This window comes from Colobus angolensis, unplaced genomic scaffold (genome assembly GCF_000951035.1).
Source record: "Colobus angolensis palliatus isolate OR3802 unplaced genomic scaffold, Cang.pa_1.0 Scaffold80, whole genome shotgun sequence".
NCBI classification, from domain to species: domain Eukaryota; kingdom Metazoa; phylum Chordata; class Mammalia; order Primates; family Cercopithecidae; genus Colobus; species Colobus angolensis.
This window is the reverse complement of record NW_012121821.1, coordinates 8,471,010-8,486,277: the sequence shown is the minus strand read 5'-3', so window position 1 is coordinate 8,486,277 and position 15,268 is coordinate 8,471,010. Positions and strand designations below refer to the sequence as shown.

At 40.9% G+C, this 15,268-nt stretch overlaps 1 protein-coding gene across 1 annotated transcript in view; it reads right to left on the bottom strand.

Moving 5' to 3' along the window:
* Positions 1-15,268, bottom strand: part of TPH2 (tryptophan hydroxylase 2) — a 95,800-nt gene that overhangs the window by 70,376 nt on the left and 10,156 nt on the right. The window contains exon 5 of the mRNA XM_011929346.1: positions 13,671-13,738. Within this exon, the coding sequence (XP_011784736.1) occupies positions 13,671-13,738 (68 nt within the window). The remainder of the gene's footprint in view (positions 1-13,670; positions 13,739-15,268) is intronic.

Here is a 15,268-nt window from a genome sequence, read left to right as displayed (position 1 = left end):
TTGAACCTAGGAGGTGGAGGTTGCAGTGACCCGATATCATGCCACTGCACTCCAGCCTAGGTGACAGAGTAAAACTTGGTATCATAAAAAAAAGAAAGAAAGAGCAGATTTATTTCTAAATGGCTTAAGTTTGCAGTATAAAAAAGTTTAGGAAAATAGATTTTGCTCATCAAGTGTTCTATAAGTGTGAACTCATACTGAAATTTTAGTAGCAGTTCTATTTTTATAGAAAGAAATTGCATAATAATTTGGCCAAGAAACTAATCCAGAGTGGAGTTTCCTTAAATACAATAAATATAACTGGGTGAACTGAACTCTATATAATAATATATATACTGAACTCTATATAATAATCATATATATTTTATATATACACACGCACACTAAATGGAGTTAATGATGAATTCTAATTAAGTTTTAACCAGAAAGCAAATGTAATTTTTATTTACTGACTTCCAAGAATTCATAAGAAAAGTCTGGGAGTCCTGCATTTGATAAAATTAGACTTCAGAATTCAGACCATAAAGGACACTCAATAAATTTATGATAAAATATTATCAGTAATGCCCAGAGGTAAAAAAGCAAAAAGTAAAATATTCAAAATATTATTCTGCTAAATGTGTCTCCCTATTAGGATACACACTTTTTGAAGGCAGAGGTTTTTGTTGCTTTGTTCATTTTTGTATCCCTGCTACCCAGGGTGGAGCCTGGAATGCAGAGCTGTTCAGGCCAGGCACGGTGGCTCACATCTGTAATCCCGACACTCTAGGAGGCCAAGGCAGGTGGATCACTTGAGGTCAGGGGTTCAAGACCAGCCTGGCCAACATGGTGAAACCCCGTCTCTACTAAAAATACAAAAATTAACTGGGCATGGTGGCGTGTGCCTGTAATTCCAGTTACTAGAGAAGCTGAGGCAGGAGAATTGCTTGAACCCAGGAGGTAGAAGTTGCAGTGAGCTGAGATCATGCCACTGCAGCTCAGCCTGGATGACAGAGACTCTATCTCAAAACAAAACAAAACAAAAAAATAATATTTGTTGAGTGAGAAAATCAATCAATCAGCCTAAAGCAAAACACAAATTTAAATGTTGGGGAAAAAGTAATTATGCATTAGAGTCTGGCAGATATGTATTTGTCTTGCCTCATATATTTCAATTACTATGCAAAAAGCAAAGATTCAGGATTTTAACAAACTTTCTGGTAACTTCCAATTATTCCTATGCACAATTTACATACAAGGGTTTCTTTTTTCTAATTTTCTCAATTCAGTTTTCCTGACCCTTGTCTAGACATCATCATTCAGTCACACTTGTAACCAAAATTTTCACCAGGAAAGAAAGCAGCATACGTAAACCTAAAGGGAGAGAAAAGTCCAAACTCAACTAAATACAGAGATGTTTCCTTGGCTGGACATTGTAATGAATGAACTTCAAAAGCATTTTCAAGGCTACAGGGCACAATGATTTAATATTTTTTTACAAACAAAAACTCACAAATCAGTACAGCAACTTATCAACCATCTAAATTATGCCTAAATTTCAAAACACATTCAAGCCAGCTGACATACGTGGCTTGACAGGGACTCATCTGTAGAGGAGGTTAGGAGCCCCATGACTACTAAGCCATGCCATAGAGTAAATATAAAAGCATAAACGCATTTTCAGCTAGTCCCCTAGGCCAGTCAGGTAAAGAGCATTTGCGATCACATATTTTATTTGCTTTTGCAAATGAGTTTTGCGCACATGAATTTTCGTAAATGAGTCTATGGGCCCTAAGGAACTTTCAGATGGGAGCAAACAAAAACGTTAGTTTGTTTTGTTCACATTGCTAATATTGGTGCTGCCTTTACAAGAGACATAATGAAAATAAACTACTGCACCTAGGGAGCCTCAGGGAGAACAAAGATTTAACTCCTAGAAATTATTTGTTTTTATTTGTCCTGTGCACCACAGGATAGGGCTTCCCACCATTTTCTCACCTGGCAGAAAGCCCTCTTCATATGCTAGAGAAGTGATTTTCATCTGCAAAAACTATCATGAAATTAAATATCAACAGCAACAACAATGTATCTAACATCCATCAATATGTGCATGCTCAACATACACAAGGAGCTTGAGCTCAAAGAACTTGATACAGAAAAGAGCTAAAATTCCCAGTTGCCAATAGCAGCTAACAGTCTTGGGCCACTAGAATGAAGAGTCACAGAGGCAGAGTCTCTAAGAGCCACAGATGTAATCAGATGTTTGAAAGGGACAGAACACAGTTAACTACTAGGCCCTGATCTTTTTCACAGTGATAGATGAAGAAGCGTGATTATCCTACAGCTTATGGCCCTGTGCAAATTAATAATGGCATTCATTTATTCACCCACCCATTTCACTGTAACAATAACAACACTGTAATAGTTCATCAGGGATTATGTCATATAATGCTTGCCTTACAGAGTCACTAAATGACTATTCATCTCCTCACTTAACTGTTGAAGAAACTGAGGCTTGCAAATGTAATAATCTGTCCAAGATCAAACAGCTAGTAAGTAGAATAGTGGGGACTCAGATGTAGAAGGCTAGCTCTAGAGACCCCACTCTTGACCAATACGTATCAGTACAATGTACTGAGCACCCAATATGGACCCAGCATCAAGGTTTGGCCTCCGTTTCCTCATTCAAAACTAAGGGAAGTAAGGCTTCTCACATCGTGAGGATCAAATGAGAGGTCATCTGTGAAACATCCTGGCCAGTGCCTAGTGCCTAACAGGTACTCAATATGGTTGGTTCTCTTCCTCCAGGTGTATAAAAATGAATAAAATTTCATCACTTCCCTGCAGGGTTGGGAACAGGTCTGGAGATGACAAAACAGCACTGTTCCATGTAAGTCCATTCACCTCTCAAGAAGGACTTGTAGAAGTAATTCTAATCCTTCATGTTCATGAAAATCATTTTAAAGTAAAAATACTCATACCTCTTTCCCTGTGAAACACATTAGAATTTGGTGCAACTGTTGTCCTTGTCAGTAAGTGATACAGGACCATACTGCGTTAACGTTCTCCACAGCTGTGGGAGTCACACTATAATCAGACAGCATCCTACTGAGGCATTCACACACATCTAAAAAACCCACCAAGCCCAAAAAGCAAAAAGGAGAAACCTTTTCCAAATCAATTTTCCCTTTTGTCTTTCTTTGCAACTCTCAGGCTCCCTTCCTTTCAGCCATTGAGCTGCGCTTCAGGTGGAGAGAAACATTTGGCATGAATGATTATCCCATAAAGCCTGAAGTCTTTTAAATCCTTATAAGAACTGTGCATTTCAAATCTGCCAAGACTTCTGTAAAGAGAAGGATAACTTTATAAAAACCCAAGTCACTTAATTCGATTGGTCTTGTTTTCGACCTGTGTGTGATACCACCTATGTCAAATGGAAGTTGCTAAGCAGATTTTTTTAAAAAAGAAAAGACGTGGCATCTTGGGCAGAGAAAGATATTTGAATTCTACAAGAGAAGCACTCTAAAAGTCCCTAATATGACCTTCCTCAGAAACTATCCTCCTCATCTGGGAAATGACCCCAGTACTACAAATATTTGGTTTTGTTCTACTTTTCAATTTACCGCTTCATTTCAGAGAAATTAAAGCATCAACAACTGGTGTTTATGCAGGAGTCACAAAGTACCCAAACAGCCACATATATCTCAGTTTCATTCAAAACCTGGGAAAGCAAATCAATGGAAGATAATGGAATGGGATAAAATTAGCTCAGTCAGGGAGAAAACATATTTGCCTTCTAAGGTGCCTCTTCTCAAAAGGGCAGAGAAAGGAAAAAAATTAAAGCTTAGTTTCACATCACAGTAGAGCCTACAATTCATCAAGGTGACTGTCTGCCAATGAAATTGATGAGGAAAACATCATTAAAAAGAAAAACTTGCAACCCCCCAGTTAAGTTTTTCCCTGTTAAGAAAGCATAACCTTCACTTCCATTCTTCCTCTACCTTCTACTTGTTAAGTTTCCAATTAAGATTCGCCTATCTAAAAATAGGTAATGTGGCACTCACAACTCCTGTTAGTAATGTATTCCTTTAAGCTACATTCTGAAACCAAGCAGGATCCATAAATCATGCCTCTTCTCTCATGAAATGAGAAATGCTAAGGTCAACTGAAATTTCTGGAAAGGTGGAGAGGTAGAGCCACCCCAGTTATTTTTCTGCAAGTTGCAATAATTGCAAATGCCTCTTAGGAAAAACTCAGCATCAGTAATCCCCTAGCTCAGACACAAAGCTTAACTGTCACAGCTCCCTGCAAGCGGAAGAAACCCCAGTACGCTCAGTACTGAGCACTAGGGCGCGAGAGGCAGGGCAGCAAAACAGCTCTACTCCAAGTCTGCAGTCTACTCTTATTGGTCTCTGATCATCCATCTCTTTCTTTTTCTTTGCAGACCTATGGCTGAGTCATCTAGTGAAAGAGGAAACTAAGAAGACCTCCTAAGAAGTGAGATACTGGCTTGGAAATCCAATATGTTCATTCCAAGGCACATCCATTCCATATTTATGTATCTACTCAAATATCTTAAACTGCACTGCATGTTACCGAATCTCAGTCCCAAAGGGTTTTGTTTTGGCATCATGTAGTACTTGGCGGTATAAGCAGGAAGAGGAGGGGTAAAAAAAGAAAATGCCCTTCTGTGCTTTGATGAGAATAGGTTAGCATCACCACCACTGCATGTAAAAGGAGAAAATTCTCTGTCTCTCTGATGGAGCTGAGTAGAATATTCACAAGCTCACCCAAATTGAAGGTGCCTGCTGAGCTGGTGATTGCACTTTTCAAATATGCTAGTTCTCTTTTGGAGCTGTTTTGTTTTAGGGTCTCTGGTTAGCTGTGTACTTACACTCAGAGCAAATGAATCACAAAGGGTGCAATTTTATAAATTAAAAAAATCAAGAAATAAATAGGCTAGCAACTAGTGAAAACCAGAGTGACACATTCCTGGCAATTAATTTTCAAGCCCAGCCCAGCTGTGTTTATTTCCATTCATTCTATGTCTCACGAGGGTCAGGCTTTGGGTAGGAGGAGAAGAGCATGGGGCCTGGGAGAGAGGGAAAAATCACCACACAGAATGGAAACATGCTTCTGCCATGCCAGACCCTGGCAGATGTCCCCAACAACCTGCGAGAAACAGCATGGCTTTGCAGTGTCACAGGGCTGGTTTGAGTTCTGAGCCCATAAAGTTCTAAGTGTACTGAATACTTACAAGGATTGTGCATTTCAAATATGCTGAGAATTCTGTAAGGAGAATAACTTTTACAAATGGCAAGTCACTTAGTTCTGTCACTGTTATTTCCAGCTTGTGTATGAAACCACCCGTGTCAAGTGGAAGTCACTGAAGCCACTTTTTTTGTTGTTGTTCAGAAAACAAAAAAGAAAAGGGTGTGGAATTTTGAGCAGACATTTAGATTCTACCAGCGGCATTCTTGAAACCTCTAAAAGTGACCTTACTCAGAAACTATTCTGGCCATCCGGGAAATGACCCTAGTACTATAAATATTTGCTTCAGTTCTACTCTTCAATTTACTGCTCTATTTCCGAGGAATTTGAAGCATCTGTACCTGATGTTTTATGCAAGTGGCACAATCAGCTGTGTAACCTTTAGTAAGTTTCTTAATGTCTCCGAAGCTCAGTTTCCTCATCTTCAGAGTGTCTACAATGATGGCACCTACCTTAAGGGCTCGTTGTGAGGTTAAATGACAGAAAATCAAGTGACACATTTAACACAGTGCAGAATCTAAGACAAGGAACCTAATACAATCTGAAAATGTTAGCTGAGAGGTCAACATAATGAACATTTTTACCACCATGAGCCATTCAGGGATGAGTCCAACATAGCCCTGTTGCGAGCTTATCCTCCAACCTTATTCTGGCTGAGACACATTGACCTGGGAAGGCCTTTGAGGGGGCAATTTTTCAGATTCAAGAAGCAAACTATATGCATGATTTATGTGAAGCTGGAAGGTCCCCTCTCACACAAACACAACTGTTTTTTAAAAGTTCCTTTAACCCAGCCCATCGTGGAGCCTGAAATTCCTTAATTCAATTAATCCTTAAGATCCTTTAGAGTCTGGTGCAGTGGTTTACAACTATAATCCCAGCACTTTGGGAGGCTGAGGCAGGAGGATTGCTTGAGGCCAGAGTTCAAGACCAGCCTGGACAACATAGTGAGACCATTGTCTCTACAAGATATGAAAAATTAGCCAGATATGGTAGAACACACCCGTAGTCCCAGCAACTCAAGAGGCTGAGGTGGGAGGATCACTTGAGCCTGGGAGGTGGAGGCTGCAGTGACCCATGATCATGACACTGTGCTCCAGCCTGGGTGACCAGAGCGAGACCCTGTCTCACACACACACACACACAAAAAATCCTTTACTCATTTGAAATGAGCCTAACAATTGATTATATGAAATTGAGGAACAATTAGCTATTAACCACATGACACTAATAATCATCTCTATCATAGATTTAACATCTCCTTGTGCCAGTCAGCACTCTAGGTCCTGTAATCATTGCTAACCCTCCCAATCATGCAAGGTAGAGGTTGTGCCCATTTTAAGATGAGGGCATGAGAATTAGAGAGACTAGGTCACCGCCCATGACCATAGAGCTTTTAAGTGGTAGAGTGGGAATTCAAACCTAATTCTGTCTAGCTCCAAAGCCTATACATTCTGCCACATCTTCTGCTATATCGTGCTACCTCCTCTTTCATAGGGATTAGTTGTGCAGAGAGCACATTAGCACCCACTGTGGGAGAGCAGTTAAAAATGTCATAAAGAAATGAAATGGGGCCAGCCACAGTGGTTCACACCTGCAATCCTAGCACTTTGGGAGGCCAAGGCAGACAGATTGCTTGAGCCCAAGAGTCTGAGACCAGCCTGGGCAACATGGGGAAACCCCATATCTACAAAAGATACAAAAATTAGCCAGGCATGCACGGTGTGCACCTGTGGTGCCAGCTACTCAGGAGGTTGAGGCAGGAGGATCACCTGAGCCCAGCAGGTCGAGGTTGCAGTGAGCTAAAATCACACCACTGCACTCCAGCTCGAGCAACAGAGTGCAGAGTGAGACCCTGTTTCAAATAAAGGAAGGAAGGAGGGAATGAAGGAAAGAAGGGAGGGAGGGAGAAAGGGAGGGAAATGGAGCAAGTTAAATGAATGTGCTACCCATCCTCCAAGACCGTCTTCAGTGAACCCTGACTCCTGATATTCATGCCCATGTGTAATCCCTTCCCACAATGTGGCACAGTTGATCTATGAAATTAACAGATACAACAAGAGTGATGGTGTGTCACTTCCAATGCTAGGTTATAAAAGGCATTACAGATTTTGCCTTGCTCTCTCTCTTGGATCACGTGATTTGGGAGAAGCCAGCTACAATATCTTGAAGATATTCAGACTGCCTGGTAGAGAGGCCATGTTGCTAAAAACTGAGGCCTCCTGCAAACAGCCCTGTGAGTAACCATATTGGAAGCAGGTCCTCCGGCCCCAGTCAAGCCTTTGGATGATTGCTTCCCTGGTCAACAGTTTGCTTTATGAGAGACCCTAATCTAGAACCCTCCAGCCAGGCTGTTCACAAAAGTTCTTGACACTCAGAAATTACGTGAGATAATAAATGTTTGTTGTTTTAAGGTGCTAAATTTGGGGATTATTTTTTATGTAGCAATAACTAATATAGTGTAAAAATCAGACAGAAGTCAGGATTGCACAAAAGACTTGGCCAAGGGGAGTGGAGACGGCTGGCAACCAAAGGGTAATAACATGATTTGGAGCATGAGGACAGACAAAAAGAAGAGATCATTTGAAGTGAGAAAATAACAATATTATCAAATACTTATATAGCACGTATAGTGTTCTAAGTTTTGTTACTATATTCACTCATGTAATCCACGTAACAATCCTATAAAGTAGTACTAGAGTTATCCCCATTTTGCAGATAAGGAAACTGAGGTACAGAAGATTTAAACAATTTGCCCAGGTCACTCAGTTAGTAAATGGTCAAGCTGGGATTCACCCCAGGCAGTGCAGCTCCAACTTCTGACACATAACAACTTCACACGCTGCCTCTCAGATCTAAAGAAAAACAGGAAACGCAGCCAAGACCTTTATGTTGTCAGGGGTCTGCATAAACCCCATGCCTTTGGTCTATAGTGTTTGATTCTTGTTTTAATAAGGATAATAAAGTACATTGTACAGCAATGCCTCACTTAATTCACTTAATCCTTTAAAAAAACTCCCAGGAGAGGCAGAAGAGATATTTTAATCTCCACTTTACAGAGGAGAAAAACTGAGGCTGAGCAATGTTAAGGGATGATTTGAATCCCTGAATTTGAAATCAAATGAGTTTTCTTGGCAAATTAAGGAATTTTCCAGCTCTAATTTAGGTTAGAGTTGGAAATTCTGACATGCTGAAACTCTCTTGTTTACCGTACCTATTGACAGTTGTAGTTGCCTGTTTACATTTCAGATTCCATGGATAAAAATAAATAAATCAAAGAGGAAGTAGCTCCGTGAGAAGAACATGAGGTTCATGTGCTACCTTACTTTCAACCAGGAGTAAGTACATTCATAATAAAACACAATCACAATAATATTCAAAATCAATTTAAGCAAACAAGAGTGGCATAATTAAAGTTAGAGCTCAGGGCCTCTTTCCAAAAGAATAAGATGGATTGAAATAACTACCACCATCCCCACGAAAAATATAATTAAATTAAATATGCATGTGTATCGTTGAGGAATGATCATTGTAACAGTCCCCAAAAGAAAAATGTGTTTATTTCCAGTCAATTGAAAAAAATGTATCACTGATTGTTCCCCCAACAATATAGTAATTGTGAAGTCCACAGAAATGCAGCAAAGTTAATGCTGAGGTTCAAATATGAAGGCACCAAAGACAGAAAACTGGACAGTTTCAGACAAACCTAACAGCTACAACATCGCAGTCACAATTTCCTCTTCCTTCACAATGCCATCTGTCCCCCACGCACTTCCATTTCCTCTGAACTGCAAGTCTATATGCACATCACATTATCTAATCATGGAGTACTTTTTTCCTGTTTATACTAGAATTTATTTTATTTGGGCGGGGGAGGAGAGGCATGATCTGCGTGTTAGACATTCTCTCACAGATGATTTTAGAAACAGTGTCCTCTCGATCCAGGGCGTTCATTCTCAGATCTTCTATGAAGAATGATATTTGCACTAATGAATGTTTCCTGTGCTATTATTGGTGAGGCAATTAGGCCTTCCCACACTCATGTCTGCAGGCGGCTGTGGGCCTCTGGGTAATCAATCATGTTCTCGGCAGCACTGTCAATCAGAAGCTCGCCTGAGTGGCATCTATTGACAGTTCTCAGCATGCTGGTGCTTTCCCGCTCCCTCTCCTCTTTCGGGCTCATGGTAATACAGACTTTGAGCCTGCTGTTTCTTCATCATAGAGTGGAATTTTTTCATTTTTCTCTGCTTGTGTTTATTCTTCCCCCCTGCTTTATCCTTTCAAGAATATCACAGAAAATATAGTATTCAACACGAATCCCCCAGAGGGCTTCTTGGCTGTGGTTTCAATATATATTATTCTGTATTTCATTTCTTTCCCTTCTCCTTACCTTTAGACACCTCAAACTACACCCTGTCAACCCCTATTACAACCCCAAAATATCCATACTCCATCTTTCTCTGCATTTCTGACCACATGTTTGACTTCTTCTCATTGTCCAGAAAGTCTTAACTAATTATCAGCAGGGAAGGGAATCAAATTGTTCTCCCCGTCAGCATGGTCCCTAATTTTATCACCAAACTATATTTGTGAGGACCGCATATGCCGGATTTTTCAAAACGACCCCAACCTCAAATGATCTATCCCTTGGACAAAGTGATTCTAAATGTCAGTTTGGAAAATCAGGTTGTTGCACACTTAAATGAGGTTATTTGAAGTAATTATGGTATTCACATCATTCTCCTTCATGTACTCAGAAAACCATCAGCACTAGAAAAAGACCTACTTCAATTAGAAACTGCATCCCTGTTTCCTGTAAACTGAAGGGAAACCTTACCTGCTACATGGCAGCCTGGAGACAACTGCGAAGGCCCACTTGGAGTTTGTTAGTGTCTGTGCCCCACCCCCGCCAGCACCACAGCAGGCACATGAGCCCACAAGTGACACACAGGACTGTCTCTCTCTTATCCATCCTGAAACTCATACTCAGAGAAACCTTAGCAATGACGGCATACAGGGCATTAAGGAATGATCCTTGGCTCTACTTCCCACAAGTCCTGGGTTCGTGCTTTCCTGATTTAACTACCTTTGGTAGGCACCTTCCTTGGTCCATCCACTCGCAAGAAGTACTGGCAATCTGTTATTAGTATTTTGGCAGCTTCCCATGTGCAGAAAAAAAAAAAAAAAGCAGGGAAAAGGGGGTGGGGAGGAATATGACTGCTTTTTATGAAATCTCTCTGTAAAGAGGAATGTAGGTCAACACAAAATGCTTCTGTATATGCAACAGCCCTTCAATGAGAAACTAAACAGTTTCTTCCAAGAATGTTTTGAGCTATGTTATTTGATAAAATGGCACCTAAACTATGGTATCAACATCACTAAAGAAGGAAACAGTAGGTCCACTGGAAATGGAAGACAGCCTGTGGAAAAGGTTGGGGGAGATGTGTTAAACTTAATAATGTAAGTGACATTTATAATCATTGGTCGTGTGTTGGGCTCTGTGTGAGGTACAGCACATGCATTCTCTGTTTTAGTCCTTACTACAACCCTGTGAAATGGGTCCTATTGTTGGGCACACTTCCCAGATGAAGCAGCCATGGCACAATGAGGTTGCACACCCAGCTCGGAGCAGTGGAGTGCATACAAGCCCAGACTGTCGGAGGCCAATGCCCCAGTTTTTAAGCCTGCTGTTATCCTGTCTAGTCAGTCTGGGCTCAGCACTATCCAGGGGAGAGGGCTATAATGTCCTGGATTCTAAACTCTCTTAGGTAAATATCCTTTGCTTTGACTCTGCATCCACCAAGTAGCCTAAGGTTATAATCCAGCCTCCTCTGCTATCATGACTATAAGAATGGTTTTGTGAGTCCTTTGAGGGTTGTTTCTCACTATAAAATGATGAATTGGCCATTTCCTGGCTCTCTTGGCCTCCTGAACATTCAGTTACCAAGAGTCAAGCCCCTTGAACCTTAGCACTCCCCAGCCCTCCAAACTGGGTCCAGATCCTGGAATGCCTCAGCTCCATCCAGCCCTCTTTTATATAAATGTCCATCAATTTCTCCAATTTCTATTTTTTTCCTACCGATATCACGCCTTCATTTTACTCTTTAGCTATGCAAAGGTGGCAAATGCAAAATCTTGTTAACCCTTTGAGAACCTCGCTCTCCATCATTTTGACTATATGCTCATTTTCTGTCCTCTCCATATAAATATGTTTTCTTTAAAACCAAATGACTCCTCATTATCAAAGTTCCATGAAACTAGTTGACTCATATATTCTACTTGTATCACCACAACATCAGCTTGCCTTTGTTTAGCTTTTGAATTCTATCAAGAAGAAATAAGTAACACTTGAGCTAGTCCCTTAGTCTTGGCTCACTGCAATCTCCGCCTCCCAGGTTCAAGCGATTCTCCTGCCTCAGCCTCCCGAGTAGCCGGGATTACATGCAATTGCCACCACGCCTGGTTAATTTTGTATTTTCAGTAGAGACAGGTTTTCTCCATGCTGGTCAGGCTGGTGTGGAACTCCTGACCTCAGGTGATCTGCCTGCCTCAGCCTCCCAAAGTACTGGGATTACAGGCGTGAGCCACTGCACCCAGCTGAAATCATGTCATTTTATACACACACACACACGTACACGCACAAATATATATAAAACATATAGCATCCACCTATAAAATACATTTTCTGGCCAAGCACAGTGACTCACACCTATAATCCCAATAGTTTGGGAGGCCAAGGCAGGAGGATCACTTGAGCCCAGGAGTTTGAGAACAATCAGGGCAACACAGCAAAACCCTGTCAAAAATACAAAAAGTAAATTTAAAAAATTAGTTGGGCATGGTGGCACACACCTGTAGTCCCAGCTACTCAGGAGGCAGACTGAGTGACAAAGCGATCTACTTTATCTAAGAGAAAAGGCTCTGCCAGGCATTGAGCTTCTACCATGTTCTGGCAGGTCATGCTACAAAGAAACTGCCCTGCCCATACCCCCTCTAAGGATCCACCTATACGGTCATGACCTGATTCCCCAGAAGAAGCCTGTGGACCAGGGGGAGCCAATCATAAGGCTCACAACCATTATCAGGGCCTGAGGTGAAAACGTGAACTCAGCTGGTCAGAGTCCTCTCTTGGCAATTTAATCAGGAAACACTGGGAGATGGGGCTAGAGGGGTGGTGGTACTGAGGGTAAGAAGGGAGCCTGAGGTTGGGCTTGGGCTAGGGCAAGTGCATGCTGATATTGCAAGGTATGGAAAGTCACAGTAGAGAGGGGAAGGAAGGTGCTTAGAACAGAGGAGATAAGAATAGGCACATGTGAAATGGCATGTGCCATGTAGTCCTGGTTTTTAAGAATATGGTTTTCCTAAATGTGGTGGAGAAAGGAGGAAGGATGCCTGGGACTTGGGAGGATGAAGGGAAGAGCACCTAAGCATCAAAGGAAGCTAGGGATGCCCAGTGAGAGGTGGGATGAAGAATCTTCTCATCTGTCTTAAGCACCTGTGTGTCAAATTCCTTTTTATAAATAAAGCCCATACTGAGACCCTTTATAATGTACATAATGTCCTAAACTTTCACCAGTGACAAATTTTCCTCTCAGGACAGTAAGTTTCACACCTATTCTCAATTGGGGTAGGATGAATCTTTCCTTTACGAGGTATGGATTTACATTTTGTTCTGATGACAAGTTTCCTGTAGCTGATCACATACCAGACAGAGGAAAGAGAGCATTGTGATGATCTATGATATACTAGCGTGAGTAGAACAAACACAGGCCTAACCACCACTGCATTTTTCTAAACGTGGCCTACAGTCAACATATAACATCACAAACACATCCTGTCACTGCCACATAGCATCATGTACTATGCACAGTTCTCACCCTGAAAAGTGAGGTCCTCCTCTTCCATCCCAACCCTGGTCTAGGAATGAGTGTGAAACTCCTTCATAACCCCTGCATTTTATAGGAAATTTTCCTCTCCATGTAAAGCAAACACATGTCTTTTCCATTACGACTCCTTAAATGAGCCCTTTCACCATTCTTGCTGAATCCTCTACTTTCATTGGGGAAGCAGGAGATTGAAGGGGGTTACTGAAAAGTCAAGGCTAAAGTAAAATTAAAATGAAAACACAGTTTCTGAGACCTGCAGAGTGCACAGAAATGGTCTTTGTCTTGGTAGAGCTGGGAACACAATGGTGTAAATGTAGCTCTTGGCATGTGGCCCGCAGGTCTCATTATTTTACAATTATACCCAGATGTCAAACATCAATGTTGGCATTTAGAGCCTACAGAGTTGGTGAGTGTTTAAAATGGTTTACGCCTGCCTTCTGCAAAAGTTAAAGTGAAGAGGTGACAGGTTTGTTTAACACAGCATGTGTTTTTCCTAACTAGCCAGTGACAAGAAAGAGTTATACAGGTACTTACTATTTATAACCCATGGCCACGTCCACAAAATACTTTCTTCTCTGTCGATAGACATTGTCCTTAAATCCCTTAAACACAAAAGAGATTAAGTTATTTAACAAAGTGCTGAAAATTAGCTGCAGAAGACCTAAAAGAAAATCACTGTGGTGTTTATTCAGTGTTCAATTCATATGTAAATCTTATCCTAGGATGGCCATCTTGATGACACACTCAGAAACAAATTGGGCTTACAGTAAAATCTCATTAAATTGGGGCTGTACTAATTTAGGATGTGTGGCAATTCAGGCTAAAGTTTACCTTTCCACTAAGTAAGCAGAATGACTTAGTTGAGCGAGCTGATATTGTGAACAATACCTTGAGGTTTTCAAATATCATTTGCACGTAATTGATCTTAATCACAAATTAATCCTATCCTATTCCTTAAAACAGATCCCTTTAACATGATTATTCAGTAACTTAACCTAATTTTAATTGCTTTGTATAAATAACTAATAAATGTGACATTTACTATAAATTCTATCATTTAGAATAATCAACACATTCCCAAATCAGTATGAATTAAAGAGGTTTTGCTGTATTTTATGACTACGGCCACATAATGCAAAGTCGATCTCAGGGAATTCATGCACAGGATAGCAGCCTAGCACCATTCCACTCCGACTTCCTACAATTCTAGTTAGTCTTAGCCAACTTCAAGATTTTTATCCATCATCATCCACTTGGGAAATTAAACATTATGTCTGTCATTTTTCAGTCAAGTGAAATCCTTCAGAGAGGACTTCCTGGTTTACTCAAAAATCTCTGCTCTTGTCAACAGACTTTCCATTTTCCTTTCCTTGAAGCACTTTCAGACAATCAATTCTTTCCAGGGTTGTTTCTTCCAGCTGTTGGAGGCTCAGAAGGAATTGTTGCAATTTGACTCCTACCTCTATAGCCCTGCAAACTGGAAGGATAACCAGGAAGCAAGGGCTTACTAAGAATGGAGGCCAGGCAAGGAGACAAGCCACTGGGATTATGGCATTCGAGAGTGAAAGAACAGGGTGAGGCCCACAAAGGCCTAGACTACCTCTGCTGAACCTAAGACAGTTCTGCAAGATGGGCTGCCCAAGAGGAGCCTCAAACTCATTAGCAAATTGCCCCTCGCTTGCCTGGCTGAAGAGAACTGGCCTCGAGGCTAGAAATCTTCACAGGGCTATCTGCTGGACAGAAATGAAGAACTTCCATTGTCAACAACCTTTCTTTCAGGAATGACAAGAGAGTTACTAAGAGGAGGAGACGGAAGATGCCCTGAGACCACCTTAACACCATGTAGAAATGAAGTATCCTCTGTTCAAGAAACTAGCACTTTCTTTTACTGTGAATTAGGAGTTTTTAAACTGGGGTTTATAGACAGGCTTGTGAAGTCCTAAAATGTCTATATAAAAAATTTTACAAAATAGTTACCACTGTCCTTGAAGTTTGGGTATTTGGTAAAAATAATAATAATAATAAAATAAATAGTTACCACGTTCACAAATAGATCTGTGCCCTTTAAAAAAGGAGTCTCCTGCTGTAGAGGGTAGATGCAGTCATGCTAGAAAATACTTGTTTCAACACTC